Source organism: Cottoperca gobio, chromosome 13 (assembly GCF_900634415.1).
Source record: "Cottoperca gobio chromosome 13, fCotGob3.1, whole genome shotgun sequence".
In the NCBI taxonomy this organism is placed as follows: Eukaryota; Metazoa; Chordata; class Actinopteri; order Perciformes; family Bovichtidae; genus Cottoperca; species Cottoperca gobio.
Genome location: NC_041367.1, coordinates 10,619,691 through 10,645,096, shown reverse-complemented (window position 1 = coordinate 10,645,096; position 25,406 = coordinate 10,619,691). Strand labels below are relative to the sequence as shown.

Genomic DNA, 25,406 nt, shown 5'->3' with positions numbered 1-25,406 from the left:
AACAGCACCACAGTCACAGATAATAATAAGGACAACATAAGACAGAAGCTGCTGAGAGTCATTACTGCATTTTCCTTTCACCATCAAAGTGGACTTATCTCATTGTTCTATTTCAATGGCATCTGCACTTAAACGAAAGTAAGATCTTTTCAATAAAAAGAGGAGCTTCAACACAGACTGTGGAATGCATTGGATTTAATAGTTTAAAAGCAGCTCACTCGCACATATCTGTAATGGACAAAGAAGAGCTTGGTATGATTGAATCACAAAAATATATATATGTATATATTTCTACATATTTCTCTCTCAATAGCAATGCCATTGTAGAACATCAGCAACAGTGAAAGCTTAAGAGTATCTGTATGCAGTAAGACTTAACTTACTGAGTGTACTTTGACGTCAGTGCTGAACGTGGATTAAAGATTAAAATATAGAGGAAGGCAAATATAGGACAAATCTCTAGATCAATTCAGATATGGTGACTTCATTTGTTTTTCTATATTTTCATTACATTGTGTTTTCACTGATGCACACAGCAGAACAGGGAACAATTTACATCCATACAGTATAAAAGCTATGCAATCCATTTTCATAAAAAGACATCAAAAAGATATTGGCCAATACAAACACTGTGACCTAAAATCTAAGCGTGGTCTATAAAAATTGTAATAAAACAAAATGAACTAATCAACAACTAAAGAGTCGGCTTGTCACTTATGTAACATATGTATGTATATAACAGCTTTGACAGCAGTAGGACAGTTGCTTTCATTTGATCTTTTCCGTTTTTAGCTTTTATTAAATCACACCACTAAACTACCAAGGAAATATTCATTGACACTTCGACGGTCAGGTCCAAATGAAGCAGCTTTTTGGCTGGCTGATATATAACTGATTACAAGTGCAGGGCACTTACATTGTTGTTCTTTAACCTGCAGTAGTTATGAATGCACTTCATCTCAGATGCCTGGCACAAAGGTACAAAAAATGAGAGGAAAAGGAGGTGAAAATTGAGCACATGGACATTTTTGTCCGGCTCTTAAAATAACATAGTCATTACACAGGGGCGGTCGGTTGGGAGGATTCCCATGACAGTCTGGGAGTAATGATACCTTCATAGTGGCAAAGATGAGGTTGTAATATATATATCTAAGTCCCATCATGGCTGGTTAATACCTGAAAAGAGCAGAGAACATGTTCAATCATATTCAACATAAAATGATTTATATGCTAAATAACCAGTGTCATATGTGCAATAATAAACAATATACAAAATCAAATTGACATAAACAACTTTGTCCTTTAGGTTTATTATAATTCAGGAGCCCCACTTCATATACATGCAAATGCCACATGTTTTAGATTGCTATAATTGACTTGTTCACTATGCAAGTCAGTGCCGGAGGAGACTGTGTTTCAATGTATTTGAAATTGTCATGCTCATATAGAACTGTTGGATGAAACACTGAACACACTGAATGGAGATTAAGTACGAATGGAGGACTTGTGATCAGGCGACATTTGCAAAAATGGCAGGAATGAAAGCCCTTTTGACGGGAATGAGCAAGAGGGGGTGTCGAAGCAACATGACTCCACTACAGAGCTGCACAGTTATGAGTAATAAAAGGTACAAACAATGAGTTCAAAGAGAGGGGGGAGGATTTCACTGATCGGGATAGCGTTGAGAGAGTCACATGTAAAATACCGTGTCACTGACAACCGCTTTTACTCGGTAACAGGAGCGGACTGGTTGTCTTTCTGCTCAGAGGGAATGGCTAGGTAGTTTGTCCTGCAGGCAGATTAGTAGAAAAACAGAGGAGTGTCTAAGATCTGCTGCCAGGGCCCTTTCTACCACCATATGCCACAGAATAGTGCTGCTTTGGGTTTGAACAGCATCCACTACAGTGGAACAATGACTGAATGCTCTTCATTTTGGGACTTTGAGGCTTTTGTGCATTCATATTTATCCCTTATTCATGTCAAAACAATGTACACCACCAGAGGCAATGCATTTTAAAAGATAAAAACCATCACTGTAATATGAGCAGTGGGAGCTGTTACACAGGATGACATGACACCCTCATATAGTATTTAACAGCAAACTTTTTTATATTGTTAAAAACTACAATACCTTCACCAAATATTCACCCAATTCAATAGAGCTGCACAGAAACGTTGTAGAGGAAGCAACATTTATGATAATGGATAACATTTTGTGGCTGTCAGCACATTTCAAATAGCCTCATTTTGTATCTCTTTGACATATTATCACTTTTGCTGCAGCGTTCCATCTTTTCCCTAGGTAACATGACTAATATGATCTGAGCCACTAATGCATCACAGAATGCAACCTAAAAACGTTCTGGCTATGGTACACATCCATTAAGCACCGGTAGCCAAGAAGCCGACCACAAAAAAAGCCTCTTTGTGTTGAGACAGTTGTCATACAGGTCAATAATGGCTGTGAGGAGGCCACATCCCGTTAACCCTTTCAGCTGCAGGAACTGAGGACTTTTACAGAGTGACGCATCATGTGATGCTTAAATTAATGTTCACCCCTGATCTGTGCATGGATCAATAAACGCTGAGGGACGATTTTGTACTTTAAAAAAACATTAGCCGACAGCAACCTCATGGCTTAAATGTGCATTACCTCATCAAAGCTTTAATCTACTTTTTTTTTTTTTTTAAATGACCTAATTGATATTACTAGGCTTTACTTCAGTTTGTACAAATTCACAAATATGTATTTGATGTTGCTGAATCCTACAAAAATACAGTAAAATACAGTCTACAAGAATAGCTGGTTCAGTTCATTGTTCAGCTTTAATTGATTCGGGTGTTAATTTGGGCTGCAACTAATCATTATTATTATTATTATTATTATTATTATTATTATTATTATTATTATTATTATTATTATTATTATTATTATTATTGATTAATTTACTGAATTTTCTCTTGATCAACCTTGTCTATTGCCTATAAAATGTCAGAAAATACAGAAAAATGCTAAAGACAATTTTTGTTGATCAACTAATTGATGAATAAACTAATAATTTCAGCAAATTATGTAAAAATAGAGCTTTTATTTTAAGGAAATTCCTGTTCTTCCCAGATATAATACCTAAGTACATAGTTATAGTTCCCAGAAAACTTTGTCGGAAATGATTATATAACGGTAATGCACATAGTTTTTCTATTATGTTTTTGTTATTATGTTGTCGGGGTTCTATGCGTCACTGCAGGAGTCAGGATTAATTGTCTGCAAAGCCATAATAACTGCATCAGCACATGTGCTCTTGATTGTTCTGTTCGGGACATAAATTGCCTCTTTAAAAGTTGTCAAACTGGATTGACTGAACTCGTCAACACTGTGGCAATCCGGTGGGAGCTCATAGAGTTTCTCATAGAGCTGCAAATCTACCACTGATGCAAAAAGGTTGTTAGGAAAAGAAACAGCAGTCAGCAATGCTCAGAATTATTCAGGCTTGTCAGGTAGTCGAAGTAAAAAGACAGATTACTGTTGCAGGAGGGTTATAAACGGATGCCGTGTAGACTCAATTAACTCTCTGTCTTTCTGTCTGTCTGTCTGACTCTTTCCCTGCCTCTCTGCCTCGTGATTGCTTCCCAAATCTCTCTTTTCGATATGTTTCCAAATCACTATTACGTAATAACCAGACACCCAGGCATACGCAGGTGACACTTATTTGGCACACAGTGTCTTGGTGACTCATAATATGAATACACTGCCTTGCTGTGTGAGTCATAGAAAATAATAACTTACTATAGATATGTATCCGGATATTTTGACATTTGACAACACACAGTGTTTCAATTAGCTGCTTTCAGTCGTACCTCGACTAACACTTATCTGTGTTTGCATACGTTCACAGTTGTGTCTGTGTGAGACTCACGCTGTGTCCTGTGCCTGCTCATCAGACTTGGAGATCTTCCTGTAACAGTAGACCATCTCTACCAGCAGCCAGCCGGTCAAGAATACCAGCAGCACATACATCATGATCTGAGAGTAGAGTGCTGCGGGGTCTCCAGTGGCTGTGGAGCACAAACAACAGCAAGGAAGATGTATTATTCAGTCTGCATCCTTCCTGTGAATGTCCTTGTGTTGAAAATAGCACGGGACACTTATTTATTCACTGGTTTAAGACAGTGCTAAGCTTGTTCATGTATGTTCAACGCTGCTGAGCCACAATCAATATGTTTATGGTAACAGTTTTATTATATTCCAAGTCCAACTCAATATGTGCACTAGACCTTACTTTGCATCTGAACTTTCAGCAAAGCAAGGTCATGTTTTCTGGTGTGAATCCTGTTCGAAGAAAAGCTATGTTGCATACAGAACATCATGACCAGACCTATAGGACAATGATAATAGAGCCTTTAGGGAGTTAGAGCTGCCCTGTGGAGTTTTCTTGTAAACAAATTAAAGTTATGTTTCCATTCAGCTTTTCTTACCAGACTGCATTCTGTGTATCCTTAAGGTCTACCAGATGTGTTGTGTCGATATCCCTCCTTAAAAAATAAACATTTGCAGTGCCAATTTAAAATAAATGTTTTAAACCGTGCGTTGTTTACATCCATGTTTGCTTCCAAGCGTCCTTCTTTGCTGCTGTTGTTGCTGCATTTGTTGGTGCCATCAACTGTCGGACAGTAGAATGGCACGAAACCAACACCAGTTCCAACAGACCCACTCATAAAAACATTGCACCATAGTGCTGCCAGTTGTCAAAACTCCACAGGGTACCTTTAGATATGAAATTAGATGGATATGTAAAGTCAGAGTGGTTCTCAGGGCATTACAGATCTCATATGTTGGTTGTATGTATACAAAGGACTTATTACATTAAACTTCAATAAGTTATACGAGTACATTGTATTTATAGGTTCACATTGCTTCAATTGTGTCAATGCTCATATGTCCTTATGAAGATTGAAACAGTGCTTTAAGTGTAAGTGATGGGGGACAAAATCCACAGTCCTTGTTTATCTGAAGTTAATATGAGGCTTCATGAGATCAGGCGGGTATCTGCCGAGTTACACTCTTTTTTTAGTAAAAAGATTAAGTTTGGAAGAAGGCTGAAGATTTGTATTAGCTTTAGATAAACTTTCAAATGTATTTTTGCAAACAGAGGACTGTGGATTTTCTCCATCACTGACATCGGGAACCCATTATAGAGGGATATGCTAATGCCTGGTGTGAACAGGAGGAATTGTTTCAAAACTGTTTCAATGCATGTGCATGTGCATGTGCATGTGCATGTGACTTGAAAAAACAATGTGAACCTATCTTTCAATATCTTTCATTTCGGGATCATTGAGAGCCACTGTGAACCACTGTGCCAGTGAGTGCGTACCAAATTCCAGAAAGCCTGCTGACCAGACAGTTTAAAGCTTTCACTGATTTGATTGTGCAGTCTTTGCAAATAGAGGCTATTAGTGTAGTATAATCCCTTACAGTGTAATGTAGATGGGAAAGCACTGATACGTTTGTCATAAACTAATCCATTCTACTACTATGGACATCATTATCGTAACACGATTCCCTTAGCTTTAGTGTAGAGAACACTGGCTGACGGCTTTGTGAAATCTGGTCCCACAGTTGTATGCGATGTGAAGTAGAGGCTTTTAAATACGTATGAAAGATCAAACTGTAGTATATTTTGGGACAAATTGGCACAAATTGGATAATCACATCCAATGTGCGCCATTCTTTTTCCAGGTACAAACCAATCACTGGGATAACTAGCCCGGCCTATCTTTAAATGCCTCTGATAGTGACCTATACAACACGTGCAAGCAGACTCAAACTCATTTTAAGTTAAAGATTCTTCTTTTTAAAAGTAGTTCCAAATATACACGTTGTGTTGTATATTCGATCAAGGTGGGAAATGACACATTCAGCAAGCCAAGCATTCGGGAAGCAGAATACATTACCCCTTATTATAGATAGCAAAGTGGTTGGTTTGAATTAACCACTTCACTGACAACAGAAGAAAGCTTTGATGAACAATGAAGGCAGACAAAACAAGTATTCCTCTTTAGTACAGTGGCAACAAAGGGAGAGAGAAGGAAAGTGGTGTTGTTAGTGGCAAAGTGCCCTCACATTGATGCATCACTAAGTGAAAACAACGAGTGGGAAATATATAATAAAATGTGAAACCCACTTAATGCGGTCAGACAAACACTATGTAACATTGAAGGAGGGGCATGAACAGCACAAAAGGGAACACTCAGTACACTTCTGTTTCTACCAGGAAGGATTGTGAATTAACACGCCTGAGCTGAACCTCTCCCGCATATACTGTGTGCATCATCATCATCATCATCATCATCATCATCATCATTATCATCATCATCACATTTAACATAATAGCTGGGCCATTCGGTGTTAGAATGTGCAATACTGCAGTAAATAATCAGCTATACTGTCCTGCATCTGCAATGCAAACTCTATTAAATGTATCTCAGTTCTGAGACTATAGGTTAACACAAATCAGTTCTGGTAATGTTGTAAAGCATGCAGGAAACATTAATTATACAAAGTTAGGTATTTGAGATATTTTCCAGTACAACCACACGTGTTGAGACACTGCGGGAACAGTACTGGCTTATGTTTATTTTAAGGCTAAATATGAATTATACATTTACTTGAGGGCTGTAAATGTGTTTTTTTGCATTTTTAATAATAAAATGTTGAAATAGGACTAATTTGTGATGCAACAGATTAGATTCGGGGGAAAAGGCTTTCAAAAACACAACTTAAGTGCCAGATTTGAGTTGTAAATCTCTTGGGACCAATGTGGATTTTTAGTAACCCCACTGACTGAGAAACACATGACGGCAAACACAAGTCTGAGGTCTGAATAACCTCATGTGTAGCTCTGGAATCACCCTGCGAAACTGATATGTCTCAACACTTAAAGTGTAAGCAAGCATTTGGCTACACCTGAGCACAGAACAGGGCGGAATAACATGGGGAAAACAAATGGGGAAACTATTAGCGGCACCTTTTGCTTTCACCCTCAACTTGATGTCCTTGGTGATGGAGATCGAGGGAGTGAAGAAGTCAAATTCAAACTCGCGATATACGTGGCACTCATAGACACCACTGTCGTTATAGGTGACGTTCTTGATTTCAATTGAGAGATCTTGCAAGTCCCGGCTCCCATTCCAGGTCAGACGGCCCTTATATGGACCGTCCGATTCAACTGGAGAGTCAACATCATACTTGTATATCTAGGAGAGAGGAAGCAGGCATGCATAAAATATAGAGTACTAAAACATACAACATGCAACGTGTCTTATCGTACACAATAATGTAGCAGTGACCTACATGAATTTTCTCAGGTGGGATGTCTTTTTCTTTTGTTGGCATGTAGTACCAATCCACCAGTGTCTTTGCTTTGATCTCATCCCTCTTCATACAGGAGATGCAGGTCAACTTCATGGATTTCCCGAGGACTGCGCCAGTCGCCGACGGCACATCGACACATACTGGCCGGCTCAGGTGGACTGCAAGGAGAAGAGAAATGTTACACACATTTAGCTCAGCCGCAAGCTTGATGAAAGCTCAGTCCCCCTGCGTTGTTTTACTTATTGATACGTCATGTTTGAGCTTTACTGTGCAGAAGGACGTACACTGAGAACGCTTCTCATTGAAGTAGGAAACATTTGAAATAAAAACAATATTTGCATAGTCAGAGCTTTTGGATTTCTAAATGAGGGGAAAGCAATACATATGCCATTACATAGAATGTTTAAGTTTATCAAACTTTTTGGTGGATAAACCCTATGAGACACTTATAATTGTTTTACATGCCTCACAACATGTTTGGAAGGAAAGCTTTAACAATTAGGTTTAGTTTAGATTGAACATTATAAACAATATTGTCCTTTTGAGTTTTAGAGAAGTTTTCAATACTCATTGAACCAAACAGGTTAAATACCAGAGCCTTTCAAAGTAAAGGTGTTTAATGACGCAGCTGTAAATCCTCATACAAATTCTACAGTAGGATTACATATGTTTTTGGTGTATAATAAATTGCCACGGTCAGTGACATTGGCTTTATTTAATGACTGTGACAGGCACAGTTTTTAACTGTAGCAATAAACTCATGGCCCAGTCTTTCTTTCTGGAGATTATCTGCTCTTTCCCTCTGTGCTTACATCAAATCCAACCTTGAGCCAGAGGCAACACTCAGTAAGATTTAAAAAGACACACATTCAATTATACATCTCTGTGAGCACTGGAGAGACTTTAGACACGATACTGATGGAAAATTCAAGCTCATCCAGGCCAGTAAACACTAATGATGGCCTCTGCCTATTAGTATTAGCTGGCAGAAGGAGTACATGGAGGGAGGGAGTGTTGGATGCAAGAACTCTGGGCAGTGTAGGAGGAGGACTGCAAAGTATTGTGGGCAAGCAGAAAGAACAAACAATTGATTGGTGATGGCAGGAAATGGAATAATTAGGAAGGCAGGAAGTGGCTGATAACATGAAGGGAAAGAATTGAGGCGACTAAAAAACACAAACATTTGTTATGACGTGAAGTGAGGCAGTTCTCTGATTGAGCTCTCCACATGAATGTCTGTGTGTGACTGTTGCACTGTTGAGTCCCGTGCTCTTATATAACCTAAAGCCCCCCTGGGCAGACAGTGACAACATCGATTCCATCTCATGTTTTTGTTTTTTTTTACTTTAATGAGGGCTCATACAAACACACAGAAAGAGGGCAGAGAAACAGCAACATAGATGGAAAAGGAAACTAGAGAAAAGACAAAAAGGAACAACCTTAACCCTTGTGTCCTCTGTTGAATAAATCAAATGATTTCACTTAAATTGAGCGTGTTGCACTGTGCAGACGTCAGTGGGACTGCTGTGAAAGTGGGTTTTGAGTTCACGGCCAGTTGAAAGGTTCACAAACCATTAACAATGTCAGGGATTACTCATCCATGTAAGCGAAAGTCGGATGCAATAAAACATGCATTCAATGTTATTGAACACGTTGAAATACTTACCAACAGAAATCAGAAATACCAACGTTTGCAGATGAACTCTGGTTTGAGTTAGCATATTAAGCTCTTTCCGGAGCTGCTGGAGGACAGTGTCCCCTCTAACTGTAAAGTTGTCTTCAAACGAGGCCAGGAGTAAGATGACAGGAGTAGTTGAAATGACTTCAGAACCACGGACAGCGCCTCTCCTCGGCAGACAAGCGCGCAGGTAACTTCCCTCTTTACGAGTGAAAATCCAAAACACCAAATTGTCTGCTAAAAGGCAAGATTTCAAACGACACAAGTTGTAGAAACAAGGTTCTGAAATCTCTACGTGCTCATTTGAATTTGAGTCTTCCAATAACCCCCTGACTCGCAATGAGTCATCTCTCTAGAAAATACTAACTTCATTGTTCACTCCACTGGGTGCAATAACAAGTCCGTGATGCGAGACGGCCACTAGCGATTACAGGAGCCCGTCTGCTGCTATCTTTTCAGTCCAGATCCATCCAGAAACACAGAAGAAAAACAAAGGGAAGAGGAGGAACCTGTGGATCCTCAAAAAGGCGAATTTAGTCACTTACTGTTGCGAGAGTCTCCAAAAGAAAAAGCAACAGCAAAGGTAACAGTTATCTTATTTCACCCGTCAAAGAACAACACCATTAATTGTTTGAAGTCTATTTCCTCTATTAAAGATGACTGATGACATTTCCCAGCCGCGGCTCGCTGCCTTTGTTTTTCAGCAGTCACTTAGCGCTGGCTGAGCAGAGGCTTTGATACGCATGCGTGAGTCACTCCCTCCCACAATGTGCACGATGACCCTATCGTTGTCATTTGCGTCGGCCTGTACATCATTGGAAGCCTGTTTGCATTTGCTTTACTTTTGACTGCAGGTGCTATACAAAGAAAACACTGTGTCGTTATATAACATGGAAACATAATTCAAATTAGTGTTATTAAACCATAAGAACAGAAAAAAAAGCCAAAAGTGGCTTTTCCTGTGTGTTATATAATATTGTTTAGCAGAGGTCTTTTATTTCATTAGTTATACATCATTAGCCACGTGCATTAATAGTATGCATGTATTATTTGTAATTATGCATGTTTTAAAAGAGTGTGTTGTTTATCTGTCATTGTGTGTTTTTATTATTGTTTTCTATTCAATTCTTTTTAGAGTACTTTGTGATCTTGTTCTATGAAAGATGCGATACTAAATAAACTCTACTTACTTACTTACATGTTTCCCATTCCCTCTGATTAGATCCAGCCCAGTTTACCATCATTGCAATGTAGTTCTTGTTGCCTGCTTGCTGAATCTACGGACTCTTGAAGCATGTTCGCTTTATCTTCAATAAATCGATTAAATCCTCCTGTTGCCTCAGCTGTCAGCATTTGGGTCCAATCCCTGTTGTCCTGCGTGACCAACCGTGACAGATCTATATCTTTGGCTCACTGCAGCTGATAAAATACTGTGCCGAACACAACCCACTTATCAAATTATCTTCTATCATCTGGAGTTTAGATTTAAAAGGGCCTGACCTTTTCTGTGATATCCGGTCTATATAATTGACTATATCTATTGAGTACAAACTCTTCCATGCTACACGTCTGTGCTCCAGCAACGATTGCCTTTCCTTTTTCTTTAATGATTTAAAGGATAACCCAAGCTGAATACGAAGTGTAAAGTTTTATTAGATTTATTTTAACATAGTTCTGTTACAATGAGTCACTGGCTCAGGAGGAAAAGATAAAAACTTTATTCCTGCCCATCACGTCAACTCAAGCTGCCTCAGAAGAGGAGTGAAGTGGCTGCTGAACAGTGTAATTATATCCAGTTTTTTTGTCTGTTGCTGAAAACTGCAATTATTTGAGCCATAAAGATGGGATGAGGAAGCAAGACAAAGGCCAACAGATTGAAACCACGAGATACATCCTGCTCTTTTACCTGTCTCTGTTCTATAAACCTGTAGCACATCTAATATGTATATCAATATTGATTTCCCACAGTTTATTCTGGAAAATCTATAGTGCCTGCTTTAATAAATATGGATTCCCTTCTGTGTCAAAATACTTGTGAAAAGACCCCTTCTTTACTAAAACAACCTCTTACATATTACTGATTACATGCTAACATATTCCAGTGTAATCTCTTTGATTTGTTTACAGGAAAGAAAATCTACCTTTTGATAATTCGGCTTCTAAATTTGATGGAATATGAAGTCATAATCTCCAGTATTTAAAAAAGTAAGTCATTATTATCATATCATAGTACAGACACACGTTTAAAAATGAAATATGCTGTTTCAATGCTTTTGTTGCTTTTTATCTCAACTGTATTCTCATCTCTAATGTTTCTGAGACACCCACCAAGACAACAGGATTACTGTGATGTTTCATGTTGTTTGTCAAAAAAAAAAAAAAGTAGGTTGACATAAACCCTATGATACGTCATGCTCAGGCCTGATAGAGCCACAATAATCTCACATCACATGTGATCACATTATTTAATCTGGGAGCCATCGTATCTAAAGTAATGAAAGGATTACTCTCGAGGAGAATAGGAATACAGGGTTTGAGAATTCCAGCATTAACTTCTTTTTAAAATGCCACATGTGGGGGAAAAACCGTGTACATTTCTGTTTTGTTAAATTCCTTTGTATCTATCTTTAAACATTAAAATGAATATGACGACACGCTGTGTTAGAGCTGTTAAATGCTGAGAACTGTTGACAGGGTGACTCAACAGGTTTTTGCAGCGATGCTTCGTAGTTGAAGCAGATTTGAATGTAAAGAGAGCAATAAAGACGCAGCTGAGTGCACTCTAGTGTTGCTGTCAGCATCATCAGTAGGCAGGCACTTGCAAGAAAAAGACTAATATGGCAGGCCTGCAGATAAGGAAACCATAGCAACAGCAATGCAGTACCATGGTGACTACAGGAGCCCTGTTTAGTGACAGACCTCAGACTGAGGAGGAAAACAGGAAGCCTCAAAGCCTTTTCACAGGTATCCAGTGTGTTTGACAAATGTGAATATTTAATGTGTTTTTACTCTTCGAGTGTTGCTGTGTGTTCAGTTCTAAGGACTTTCACGGTAGGTAACGAATCCAGCACCTTTTGAGTATTTGAGGAGAGCAGTTTACATACTGTGGTTAATTGACTGTGTATAAATAAGTGGGCGACAGAACATGTGAATGCTCATGTATCCCTACTCTATGTATACTGTATACGTGTGTGTGTGTGTGTGTGTGTGTGTGTGTGTGTGTGTGTGTGTGTGTCTGTATGGCCCCTCATTTGCACTACAGAGAGAAGATTTCTAGGGATTTGGATGGATTTGAAGATTATAACATGATTATAGCAGACAGTCATGGATGAAGCATGTTGGAAAGTGAGATGTAAATCTTTTGCAGCTTGCTAGAAAAACCTCTTAATGCTGGAATGTGTGTACTAATCTCTCTAAACATCCATCATCTATATCTAATACTATATTAATACTAGATCCATCTGTAGCTGTACATCCAACACTGGGTTTTGCAATAACAAAATATATCACAAGAAGGCGGCCACAGTTTAATAATATTTAAGGTTAAATAAAGGTTAAATAAAAAAAAAATCCTTAAACCTTAAAATGTATGTTTGTATATAGGATTTTGTGTTTGAATGTTGTTTTGAGGCATGTATCTTGTTTTCCTATCTTGATCAAAATAGCAACAAACAGATGCATGCAAGCATATAGCCTACTTTCATATTTCCCCCTAACTCAAGCATTTTGGTATTTAATCAATATTTCTGAACAGTGGCAGATTTCTGGTGAGATTATTTGTATGTAATTCATATATTGTATATATATATAAATAAAACTAAATATATGCGTATACATATCACACAAAGACAGTCTTCCTAAAAATAGCCCTTGTGTTGATCCAAGCAACTAGAGCAAGCATAATGTTGTACCACTGCATATCACCACACACAGATATACACACACACACGGCTCCAGAGCAGCTGAGCGTGCAGTCATATGATGCCATGTGCTGCCGTGAGGCAGACACACACAGGCCAAATCAGTGGCACATAGCTTCTAATCTAATTGATAAGGCATATCATCTCAGGCAGCCACTGAACCACACCCCTTTTCTTTGCACACACATACACAGCTACAGGGCAATGCCAGATTCAACCCTTGGGACTTGGCACAGAGCTCTAAGCTAACACTGATAGTAAGTGAAGACTTGTTCCATCTGACCTTCTGACTGGCCCCCTGTAGGAATACTCACTTTCTATTATAAGACCCACAACCCTGTGCGTCAGATAAAAAATCAAACCAGAGGAAGGCAGCGGTCGTGCAGCAAAGACTTCTCTAACAAGATTCAACTTGAGTATCTACTTTTAGTTTCCCTGGGTTAACCTGATTGTAGAGAAAGCTCACCACAATGAAAAGGGCTTTGAGAAGAAAGGTTAAAGGCCCTCCATGTGTGCGAAACAGAATCAAGGACAGAAGTGATTTAGTTAAATATTAAATATTCATGAAGACGTGGGTCGTCACATCTACAACAGGCGGAGGTTGTTGTGAGCAGGGACCAACACAGAAGCTCAAGTGTCAACGTGTGTTTATTAAGCTGAAGTTTATTGTCTTAATAAGAATATGGTAATGAACAGAGCCTGTCTGAAAGGCCGGTATTAAATCCTGACTGAGAAACTATTTGGACAAGACGACAGATTGTGTCACACCGCTGCTTGTTGCCAGAAATGATTTATGTTGCAAATCACAGATAATTAAAAAGAACAGAATTGTTATAGTCACTCGTTCCCTCAACAAACAAGACAGAATATTATACTTTACATAGATAAATCCATTTTAGGATGAACATTAAAATGCACGAAAAGACAAGAGAGATAAGAACAACACATTCAGATCATGTTTCTGGACCCCACATATCGTCAATGTCTGTATGTCCAGTTGTGTTGTCTTTTGGGATGTGACTGTTTAGCTCATGCTTTCCCAGGACATTAAGATGCAGCGGATCTTGGCTCTCAATCATCTCGCAGTCCAGTAATGTGTCAGGGTTGTTGCTTTGGACAGTGTCACTCGTCTGCTGGTCAGAAATATGACTCTCCAGTTTATAGTTATTAAGACCTCTGCTCTCTACTTTCTGTTGGCTGTGACTCTTGCTCGCTTGAATGCTGTCCTGCCGCTGGCCGTCAACGGGACTGCAGCCATCCATGCCAGGATAATGCTCGCCCTGCCCCTGCTGATTGGTGCTGCTGTCTGCTTGTGTACTGCTTTCTGTCCCGTCTTTTGACTTGCTGTCATTCTGCTGGCTCTGTCTGATCTGGCCTAATGTGATTTGGAGCTCATTGAGGCGCTGTGATACATAGCGTCTCTTCAGTTCCAGCAGGATTGTTCCATTACGACTCAGGCTTGGCACTGCTGATTGGTGTTGCTCTCTGGATAAGGATAAATCACAGTGTTGTAGATGATGTGTGTGAAAATATATAAATTAAGCCATACACAGTCTTAAGTAACGATACAAATATGCAAATGCGGGCACACAGCATATTCATTAATAATGATTCACACATTTTTAGTCAGTCACTTTAGTCAGGGCTGAATTAGAGGAAACGAGCATCAGCGTGATGCTTGAATAATTGAATCATCTAAATGTATCAGTGTAATACATCATTTATATTAATGAAAAGCTACATAATATAGAGTAGTGAGAAAATTAAAAAAATATCTTAGCATGTTGAAATTAATAAGCAATAAAAGACCAAGAGGTTCATCCCGAAAACCTTCCCAACACAAATGACCGCACAGATTGATTCTTTGGATTATGCAATAATCTCCCTCTTGATGAATAAAGTATCTATCTATCTAATATATAAAATGTGAAATGTTCCAGCTAATTACCGCGGAAAGATTTCCAGCACTCTTCTCTCTCTCCTTTAGCCATGTGCTCATTTGAGCTCTCTTCTGTAGCTGCATGCTCAGCTGCAAGAAAGACTCACTCATGCGGTCAATTTCTTCCTCTACGCAGGACATCTGTGAGAGAGGAAATGGGGAAGTAACGTGTGGTGCTTTGAGGACAGCGACTATTATCTTAAATTAAGACAGTTTAGGATTTCTAACTGAGTTATACCTGCATTGGTGTCCCTTTTGGCGGTAAACCTGCAGAAATCAAACAAGACTTTAGATTCTTCAGAATTAAGGATTTGGGGTAAATGTCTCAATGGAATGAGTATTGTTCAAAAAGACACAATTGAAACTTCTAAAATATATATGATTGCTGTGCACCTAACAGAAGCACAACCACCTATTAGCTTCAGTGCTCATTGACATGCTGTCATTAAAGCCATGTGTGTACGAGGATATTGGACAATTGTTCTGGAATGAAAGCTCTTTAGTTGATGAAGGAGGTGAAAATCGACTTTCCTCTTTTTCCATCCAGGACTGCCATTTATAGTTTATTGTTTTTTAGATATTGTGACTGGGGAGAAATGGAAAAAGGTCTGACTAATCTGAAATCACAATTAATCGTGTTTATGTGTTTGTATGGGTGCATTAATGTTGTGAAATATGGGAACTTGGTGGGTTTTACAAGATAGCTCGACAACGCTGGATCAATGGCTCCAAGACAGAAAAGTGTGGTTTGAAAGCATTATACCTCCACGTAAGAAACAAGACCTAGTAAGACCTTTCACATTAATCAAGGGTCAAGAGTGTGTGCCATCAGATCTTTTATCGTGGTATATTGACTATGAATACCATAAATGTCAAGCTCTGTTCCCATTACCATATTCACATACTCACTTTGCAGTGATTGATGTATAGAGTCAAATATAAGGTTTTTGCACAACTGCTAAGGTTCAGTGAAGTCACTCCCTTATTATAATATGTGTTGTTTTACAATATTGTGTCCATCCTGTGAATGGTATATGTCAGAGTATTTGTTGTCATTGGCTTTGCATATTGTATAAACTCACCTATCTTACTTTAAATGATCTTTGACTTACCCGTGTCTGTGTCCTCAGTTGAAGTCTGTTTGAGGTTTGTGACGAGCTGCTCTAACTTGAAATATTTATATTTTTTAAGTCTAAATTGGAAGATAAGCAGAAAGTATTTAATGACATGCTTTAAAAAAAAGACTCTGGTACACAGGTTTTATCTTTCACACCAACCTGCTGGCTAATAGGTGGTCAGTGAACTGCGCTTCAGTGGGAACTCTAATGTTGAGAAATTCCTCAACAAATGCACTGTGATGCTCTGAAGCATCCGATTTTGACTGTAAAAAGAAAACATAAAAGGTTATCTGTCCCTGACCGTGCAGTAAGAGGATGAAGTGTGAGACCTAAATAGCACTTACTCACCTCTACTGTGTTCCATTGGAAAGACATGTTGAACAGCTGAAGGCTTACAGCTGAAATGGCTTCATGAAGAGCTTTCATAAAGTTGTGGGGTTTAGATCCTCGATGATAAAACAAACAAAATAATATCATATTGTTTCCAAAGAGGATTACATACTTTGTGCTTTTAAAGATGATTGCCAGAGCTATTGTTCTGTATTGCATGACTGTTGCTAAACAATGACCTGGGTCTCAGGACTCTCTTTAATAACTATCTGTCTGATTACCTGATGCTATGTAGGCCATGGACTGCAGAATAGTAGCAATGAAATGTCCCACGTGCTGAAGCTTTGCCTCCGACAGATAAAGGATTTGATTGGTTGCATCAAAATAAAAGTCCCTTGAGCAATGTGCCAGCAGAACCTCATTATAGGAAGATGAAGAAGCAGGAATCGACTTGGCCATTAGCAGAAGCACAGAGGGGAACAGGGGGCAGTTTGCAAGCAACTGCATCACCTGGCAACCAAACAGGAACACGGCCGAGTGTTGAGGTGAGAGGTTGTCCAGGGCAGTCGGGATAAGTTTCCCATCGTGGTGGACAGAATTATCTGTAGCCGCTAAAATAGACGGAAAATGCAGCATTTTATATGAACCATATTTTACTGTTTGATTCATTATTTGTCTTAGATGCTTTTTTCAATCATGTTTCTGTACCATTGTGGAGAAGCTGATTCGACTCAGCTGTGTTAAGGTTCTGTAAAGACTGTTGGATCTCCTGCAGGGTCTTGAATAGAGGAGATATGCTGACAAGCTTTGACAGGTCGTGCTCACTTAGACAAGGAGCTGTGCTCTGTAGATGCACTGGGTAAGACAGAACATAACATAACATAACATCCTGATGCCCTTGAAAATTCAACAAGCCTTTGCATATATTTGTTCCTCACCTGGCTCTGTTTTGGTCATATTCATTGATGAAAACTATGGACAGTAATTTGAAAGACAAAGTTACGCTCCATTTAATTATTCCAAGATATGCTTCAAACACAACAAATGCCAGCGCAGTACCTGTGTGTAACACATGTTGGTGTCACCGGGCTGTGTGTATCCAGCTTGCGGCTCACATTCCCTGGCATCATGTGAAGCAGTATGACAGTACGGTGGTCCTGGCAAATCCTGGTTCTGCCAAGCTTCTCCTGTCAGCCTGCATAAGAGAGCATCCACTGACCTGAGAACAGCTCCCAGTAACGCTATAGAGGCCTCAGCTGAGATGACGGGGATGTTCAGTCCCATGCAAGAAACAGTTCAGAGAAAAACATTTAATAAAGGATGTGACATAGTTTCAAGAGTAAAAGAGGTAGATATGATTCTTTTGGAACATTAAATATAAAGTAAGTCCGGTAATACTTGGTAAATTGATAGTTAACAAAAAGTGAATTTACTGTTAACAAACAATAAATGTATAATTAATAATGTTAACTAATTAAATAGTGATGCTATCATTTATTTATTTATATTTATATATATATATATTTCAATGGTTGGTGTCTGGTCCTTTGTAATCTATGTAATGTTTATAGATGTATAACAAATAATTTAGCAATCATAAACAAATACTTATTATAGTACAGCATATAAAATGTCATAATGTGTGCAATCTCTTTTGAGCTATGACATAATATATAATTCATGAAGTAATTATTTCATATTATGCAAACTAATGATACTATAACATAAATTACAGAATTAATATAATTAATATATAATAATTATCATTTCAATGTTTGTTAACAGTAAATTCATCAACACATTTACTATTTATTAATGATGAATATTATAAAGGGTTACCGCAATGTTCCAAACACAAAATGTGATAAGGTTGTTAAAGGAATAGTCTGATATATTGGAAAATGTTTATTCGCTTTTGTTTGCCATCTGTCAGTTAGCTTAGCTTAGCATCAAATCTATCATCCAATATCATCATCATCATTCAGTTTTACCTTGTGAATTGCTCCCTCGTGGACTGTTAGATGGTTTATCCCTCATGGCATTATGGACTATAAGCTCCTTAAGAAGACTCAGTTTTTTATGATCCATATTGTCAAAGATATTCTGAAAGAAAATGTGCAGTTTGTTGTGGCACTTGAGAACACCACAGGTCTTGAATATTACATATTCAATGGGAAATTCTTTCTCAAAATATTTATTTTATGCCTACACTGTGATAAAACTCACCTTGAGTGTTTCAGTCTGTTGACAAATGTTTCTATAAAACTCCTGTGTGTCTTTGCGGTGCCGGGCCAGTTGTGAAGCTATGTGCAGGTTCTGATCCTCTAGTTTGTCGTACAGAGTCTTCACATTTAACTCCTCCAAATCAAAGCACCCTGACACATTTCCTAAAAGAATACGGGATAAAAGTCTCGTCACGTTCTAATGAAATACTGTCCTAATGAATGGCTGCACCATGAAATCATAAGCTGCTTTGACTGGGCTCCATAACAATTCAGAAGAGTCTCTCTAGGATTTTAGACAGTCTGGATTAAACATGCAATGGATGATAAGTACTTGAGAGCCAGAGATAACAGCAGAAGTAATTAGAGAATGATATTAGCCATTATTTTCTTTATCATCAATCAAATGGTGGAATAGGCTGTTAACTGCTACCTGGTCGTGCGTGATGGTTTCATGATGACTAGGCCAATGGATGTTTAAAAGCCCTATCAAGCTGCACGAACAATGCAATAAGCACTAAGTTAGAAACTTTAAAGCCTACACTACTTTTAAGTAATTTTAAATAAGCAAACACGACAAAAACAATATAAAATCTATTGACAACCAGTCTGATGGAATAGACTTGCCAAAGTGATTTATTTGTGAAACCTTTCTGCAAATATTTTCAACAACTGATTAGGGACCAGGATATTGAAGTAGTGTAGAATATAACTGGGAGGGTTAGTCCTATATAGAGTATGCTCTTTAGCCATGCTAGCGGCACTATGGCTCTATGGATGGCAATGTCGGGCTGTCGGCCGTTTGTTAGATCCACCACTTTGGTCCAGACTGAAATATCTCAACATCTATCGGATGGATTGTCATGACAGTTGGTAGAGACATTCAAGGTTCCCAGAGGATGAATCTGACTGGCTTTTCATTTAGCGCCATTATTGGATCAAGATTTAAATTTGTCCAGAACTTTGTGACTAAACACCTGCAAACTAATGACATTCCCATCAGCCTTAGCTGTACTTTGTGTTTAATGCTACTTGGCAAATGCTAGCATGCTAACACACTAAACTAAGATGGTGATCATGGTAAACATTGTACCTGATGAACACGTTAGCATTCTCATTGTGAGCATGTTAGCATGCTGATGTTAGAATGTTGCTCAAACACAGCTGTGTCTACAGTACAGCCTCACAAAGCTGCTATTACATGACAGACTGATCCAATTGTGGTACACAAGCACACAACTGAATATAATTCACAAAATAATTGAAGAATTCAGGAGTTTAGGATTAACCATAGATCATCTAGATGATCTATGGTTAATCCTAAATTCCTGAATTATAAACAGAAGTGATCAGTCTAGAATCTAGACTGATCACTTCTGTTATATTTTTATGACACATACTGTTAACCTGATTTTGGTATTGTATACATTGTATATCATTTAACACAATGATTTCCTGACATTACATTCTGCAGCACAGGGTAATAACAGTGAGTTTACCTCCTTTTGAAACTGCAGGCTCCTCAGCTTCTGCTCCCTCTCCTACACCCCTACTACCCAAGAAACCACCTTGGCTTGGGACAAAATACAAAGGCATACATTTATATGTCTTATTTCATTTGACATAGTTTATATAAAGGGGTTGACACTGATACAGAGTGGAGGGTGACCTTCAGCACGTTACATCAAGGGTCCATACATAATTACACCCAACATCAGTGTCCTGATACATGGATAAAACACACCATTAGTATAGATTACAAGTCAACAAACCTGTCTGCACTGCAAACGCAATCCATTGGACAGAAGGGCTCCCCAAGGCTGCGCCACTTTGGCTTAACCCTCCACTGGGAGACCAGTTTTACTTTCCCGGGTCTCAGAACTAACACTGTGGTGGTCAAAACCACAACTACAACCAGCAGCAGACTCAGGATCCCTACACACAGTTAGCATTGTGTCATGATAAATTAGCAAGCGTTAGCTCATTAGAGCCATGCACCTGTATGATCAAATGTTGCCTAGACATTAATAGTGAACAGTAAAGATACACACCTGCTATCACTCCCCAGTCAGGTAGAAGGTTGAGTCTGTGCTGCTTGACAATCCCGTACTTAACCAGCTGTGCCGGGGTCATGGGCTGGAAGACGGAAGCCCGAGGATCACACTCTGTCCCCTCCTCACTGACCACCACTACCATACTCCACTCTGGGACAGCACTGTCAACAAACACATACTTCCCTGTTTCTGAAAACACGTGGGCAAACCTAAAGAAAAGCAGAGGAACAGAGAGAAGTTTGCGGTATAGCGGGGATCAAAATCCCATTTTTGTCACAAAATGGGTTTACCTGCAGTATGGACTCAAAACTACCTTGTAGAGTTGAAGCTTGTCTGCTTCATGAGTATCTGTAGACGTCTGAAGGCACCAAAGTCCCAGCTGGGGTTACTGTTAAACAGGTGGTCTTTCTGATACACTGGGAAGTGGCTGAGATGGCGGTCTTAGGGATATAAAAAAAGTTAGAGTGTTTAAAACCAAAATAAATCACACTGTAATGAAAATAAATCAAATGAAGGAAAACCAAATATGTGATACCAGTGTGGTTGATGGTGAGATGGAAAATGAGCATGTCACCAGAGGACAAACAGGCGATGGGGTTGGGGATACGAGGAAGGACTGCTAAGTTGGCAGCATCATCACCATCCTCTGTGTCTCTCCTCTTTCTGGGTCTTGTATTTAGGAGTTCTATTGATTCTGAGAAGAGGTACATCGGTGATGAGGGTTTAGACACTCAAGTTAAATGATCAACTAGTTTGCCTTAAAATTAATTAATTATACTGGAAACAGAAATCAAAAGGTTTGATTAAAGACATTAAGACAATTACATGAATCAATATGGCAAGTTAAGTGTAGTCACCTGATAGAAACTGATTGATGAACTCTCTCTGTGTGGGAATCCAGCCAAACACCCCTTCAGGGTCAAAATGGATTAAATGGATTTACCAATACTCCTGGCATGGATATCTGGTCCTAGAACATTCATTACCATCTGGACGTAAACAGAAACAAGCTCAATATGAACTGCTACTGCAGCACTATACAACAACAGTATACATAAGTTCAAGAAATAAAATGACAATGATATCAATAAAAGACGCCTTCTCTCTCATTAAACTGACACGGCACCTTTTTGCACATGGACACATCACTGAATGTTTTTACCATACTGGAGAAGCAATGACATATAAAGGACAACTATGGAGTATTGTGTTACTACATGAATTGTATCTACATATAGAATAGACCGTTTTAAACGGAATTGTGTTGCTCGGCAACAGATTGGGTCCATTACTACTTCCTGTCAGTTGATGTCCTTCACATACACTGCAAGAGGAAATAAACATTTAGATTGTTTATGTTTACAACTGTAAAATGTTCTATTTCCTGGTATAGAAAGTCTGGTATACACGGTGGAGTAAGAGACTTTTGTTGTTGTACAATATGTACTTTGATGTCTGTTTTAAATAATTATACTTTACATATTTAAATTGTGTTTTCCATGGCTCAACATGTAGATTATGATAAATAATGGTTACATTTTAAACACAACAACAGTTTAAAGTGTAGATAAATGTCCTGCACTAGAGAAAAGACTGTTGTGTTATGATATTTCCCAGACAAAGGTGGACCAAGGACCAGTACAGTACACACACACAAAACATGCACATTCATAGTTGATGAAACTAGCTTAAAATGATGAGACCAAGTGGCTATTTTGTTGAAATGCTAAATGAATTTTGCTGCATGGAGATAAGAGTTCATTATTAATCACTTGTCCTTCACCATAAGGCAACGATATCACCAAATGTGCAGCTGCAACATTTTTCTAGTTGTCTTGCTGAGACTCAGACTGGCTGAGACGCTGATAAATGCTACGCGAAGCTTTCCGCCAACTAATCGTCCTTGCTAGCCCCTGCAGTCTTTAAAGTTTTTGGGCTGCATCAGTACAATACTAATATCAGATTTGTGCTTATTTTTATCTGGTGTTAGCAGTTTACAAAAATCCTCCATCTTATTGCCTACAAAGTAAGCATGGGGTAAATAAGAATCCATTATCTTGTAAGGTATGGCCAATCATCAGTTTGTCAATGGCCCTGTGTCCGCTGCCTTACCCTGGCCCAGACCAGTTTTTCTCTTTCTTTGAGGCTGAGCAGCAGGTGTCCATCGGGCGAGAACTGAGCAGAGAGCTGAGGTAGTTTGGAAAGGCAGGAAGTGTTGCAAAGCTCTTCAGCAGATACATATCGCTCACACTGGCAGCTGGGGCATCAGGAGCAAGCAGATAAGACAAGAGGCAGACAAACAAACAGCTATTTACCACTTACAGATAATAATTAATTTCCTTTTTTTAAATCTAGCTTTAGTAGTTTTTAGTTTTTAAAGGTATTTTGAAGGATCAAGTAGTATTGAAAGGTATAAGTGAGATTCACATGCCCATCTCCACATCCAGAGTTCCTCCATGTTGTCCACAGGTGATATTACAGGAGTGGACGGAAGGTGATACACACTCTCTAGATGCTGCCAGACGTATCTGACCTGTGGCACACCGTGTGTTTGCCTGAAAAACACACACACACACACACACACACACACACACACACACACACACACACACACACACACACACACACACACACACACACACACACACACACACACACACACACACACACACACACACACAGCACATATAAAAGGACTAACACAGACCTTGCTGGAATATATCTCCCAGTCTTATATTTATTTTAAAACATTCTGTAAAAACGAATGATTAAGTAAAATCATCCAGGTAAGAGTTGTTTATATGCTTCTGGGAAACTTTAAAATCATATACTTGAGACTGGGCTGCAAAACACCTCTTCATTCACAATTTGACCTTGAAGGTAAATATGTTTTTTCAGTTTTTTGCCATTGCATAAGAAAACATCTGTATGGCAGACTTTCAATCAATCCACACTCTCAAATGCATTCCATAAAAATGTTTAAAAGGAAGAAATAACTTATTCAAATCCAAAAACAAATGGATGGAAGTGCATATATTTGGGTAAACTGTCCAAAGAGGTGAAACACTGTGGAAATTTGATTGACTAATTGATAGAAACTATATAGCACTAACCTCAGGCTGGCAGTCCAATTCACTGTCAGAGGTGGAGCTTTTGAAATCAAGTTCGTTGTAGAAGATGAAACCAGTTCTGCACAAACATGAACCATCTGAGTGCTGGAATGCACGATTCTTACCAATACAGGTACACGAAGAAGAACCTGAGGAAACAAGAGGGACAGGGCACAACAATATGATCAACAGAGATATGAATGAAACAGCACTTTTGAAGTGGTAACTTAACTTAAAAACTGCAAAAAATAAACACATTATTTGTTCAGATTAAAAACATGTAATGTGATCTGAGTTATGGAGTAACATCTAATAGGATTTGACCTGCTGGTGAGGCAGAGGAGCTTCCACAGGGAAAGCAGGCCTTCTGAGCAGGCAGGTGGTTGAAAGTGCCAGCTGGACATGGGTGACAGTTACTCATTTTCTCAGCATGATGAAGGTTACCAAAGGAACCAGCGGGGCAGGGTAATGCTTGGGTGTATCCCTTGGGACAGACATACCCAAGAGGGCAAGGGTTACTCTTGTAGTAGTCTGTACCTGTTGGATTAAAATAAATTCACACTTTACTTGTAGTTAGGCATGAAATAACAAATGTTATACACATAAATTGAATTCTGTATGATTTGTGATTTGATAAGTGAAGTACCCGGAGGGCAAAAGTATCCTGGTGGACATGGAAGGCATTGTGGGATGGGGGAGAGGTGCTGACGGTACGTGCCCCCCTCACACACACTACAGCAGCTGTTCTGGGATTCTCTGGGCCCGCTAGTGTTGACAGGCATGAAACCGCCTTTGCAGGATTTCATGGCAGAGCTGTTGGCTGGGCAGTAGTAGGGAAATGGACAGCTGTGGGGCATGGTAACAAGGTTATTTATAAAGCTTTAACCCGCAGCGTGTAGAATCAGTCCAAATCCATTAAGCTTTCATTATTTCAACAGTTTAAGTACCAGTCTGTAGGATTCAGGGGGGGAGGGGGGGGGTTCTATTGGCAGACATTTAATACAATATAACTATGCTTTCATTAGTGTATAATCACCTGAAACTAAGAATTGTTGTGTTTTCGTTAGTTTACAATGAGCCTCTCATATCTACATTGGGAGCAGTTCATCTTCATCAGTCCACCATGTTGCATGCCTTGTTTCTACAGTAGCCCAGAAAGGACAAACCAAACACTGGCTCAGTCCTTCTATGTCCTTGTCTCAGTCCTCAGTAGCTTAATGACAATTGTGCTACTATAATGCATACAGTTTACGATTAACACGTGGTTGATTAACACATATTTCTGCATGTTTGGTTGTGTGGATTGGCTCTCATAACGAGCCCGGTGGATGCGACTGACCCGCAGCGTGTATCACTAATGAGCACAGCACTCGGAGTAGCAAAGCTGCATTCTTAATCATTCAACCTGAAATTTCTTCAGATAATGATCAAATAAAAATCTAATGCAAAATAATTTTTAATAAAATGATAAAGTTATTGATTTTGGCTAGACTGAAATGTTTTTTCATCTAAAGATTAATAATAAGACTACATTTAAAATAGCTGCTAAACTGAACGCTGGTTCTCTGACATGCTAGAAAAGGGAGGGGTGAGCGGAGGGGTATTAAATTGGTTGCAATGTTCAACCTCACCACTAGATGCCACTAGATTCGATAAACGT

The 25,406-nt window shown here is 38.9% G+C and overlaps 2 protein-coding genes across 3 annotated transcripts; both read right to left on the bottom strand.

The window, feature by feature from the left end:
- Positions 1-178: 178 nt before the first annotated feature.
- On the bottom strand, positions 179-9,809 carry scn3b (sodium channel, voltage-gated, type III, beta). 2 transcript variants are annotated; one of them, XM_029446693.1, is made up of 6 exons: positions 9,042-9,809; positions 7,355-7,533; positions 7,029-7,257; positions 3,918-4,056; positions 1,706-1,789; positions 179-1,176 (listed from the first exon to the last, which is right to left on the bottom strand). In XM_029446693.1, the coding sequence occupies exons 1-5, from the start codon at positions 9,094-9,096 to the stop codon at positions 1,726-1,728; spliced, it is 666 nt and encodes a 221-aa protein (XP_029302553.1). In that variant the 5' UTR covers positions 9,097-9,809; the 3' UTR covers positions 179-1,176; positions 1,706-1,725. The 2 variants fall into 2 exon arrangements, with proteins under 2 accessions (XP_029302553.1, XP_029302554.1); XM_029446694.1 differs by lacking the exon at positions 1,706-1,789.
- Positions 9,810-13,747: 3,938 nt separating this feature from the next.
- On the bottom strand, positions 13,748-22,365 carry LOC115017936 (uncharacterized). Its single transcript, XM_029446680.1, has 18 exons — positions 21,494-22,365; positions 21,172-21,330; positions 20,950-21,076; positions 20,634-20,845; positions 20,355-20,517; positions 20,082-20,155; positions 18,587-18,747; positions 18,352-18,463; positions 17,420-17,616; positions 17,299-17,332; positions 17,069-17,215; positions 16,642-16,971; positions 16,379-16,476; positions 16,190-16,293; positions 16,025-16,104; positions 15,151-15,179; positions 14,922-15,053; positions 13,748-14,458 (listed from the first exon to the last, which is right to left on the bottom strand). The coding sequence occupies exons 2-18, from the start codon at positions 21,203-21,205 to the stop codon at positions 14,420-14,422; spliced, it is 2,073 nt and encodes a 690-aa protein (XP_029302540.1). The 5' UTR covers positions 21,206-21,330; positions 21,494-22,365; the 3' UTR covers positions 13,748-14,419.
- Between the last annotated feature and the right edge of the window lie 3,041 nt (positions 22,366-25,406).

Coding starts and splice junctions, on each gene's coding strand:
- scn3b (XM_029446693.1), bottom strand. CDS start 9,096: ATGCTAACTCAAACCAGAGTTCATCTGCAAACGTTGGTATTTCTGATT. Junction 7,534..9,041: donor GGTATTTCTGATTTCTGTTG/GTAAGTATTTCA, acceptor TTCTCCTTGCAG/TCCACCTGAGCCGGCCAGTA. Junction 4,057..7,028: donor GTTGAGGGTGAAAGCAAAAG/GTGCCGCTAATA, acceptor TGTGCTCCACAG/CCACTGGAGACCCCGCAGCA.
- LOC115017936 (XM_029446680.1), bottom strand. CDS start 21,205: ATGCTCATTTTCCATCTCACCATCAACCACACTG. Junction 18,464..18,586: donor AACAGACTGAAACACTCAAG/GTGAGTTTTATC, acceptor ATTTTCTTTCAG/AATATCTTTGACAATATGGA. Junction 16,972..17,068: donor GAATCAGCTTCTCCACAATG/GTACAGAAACAT, acceptor CGTCTATTTTAG/CGGCTACAGATAATTCTGTC.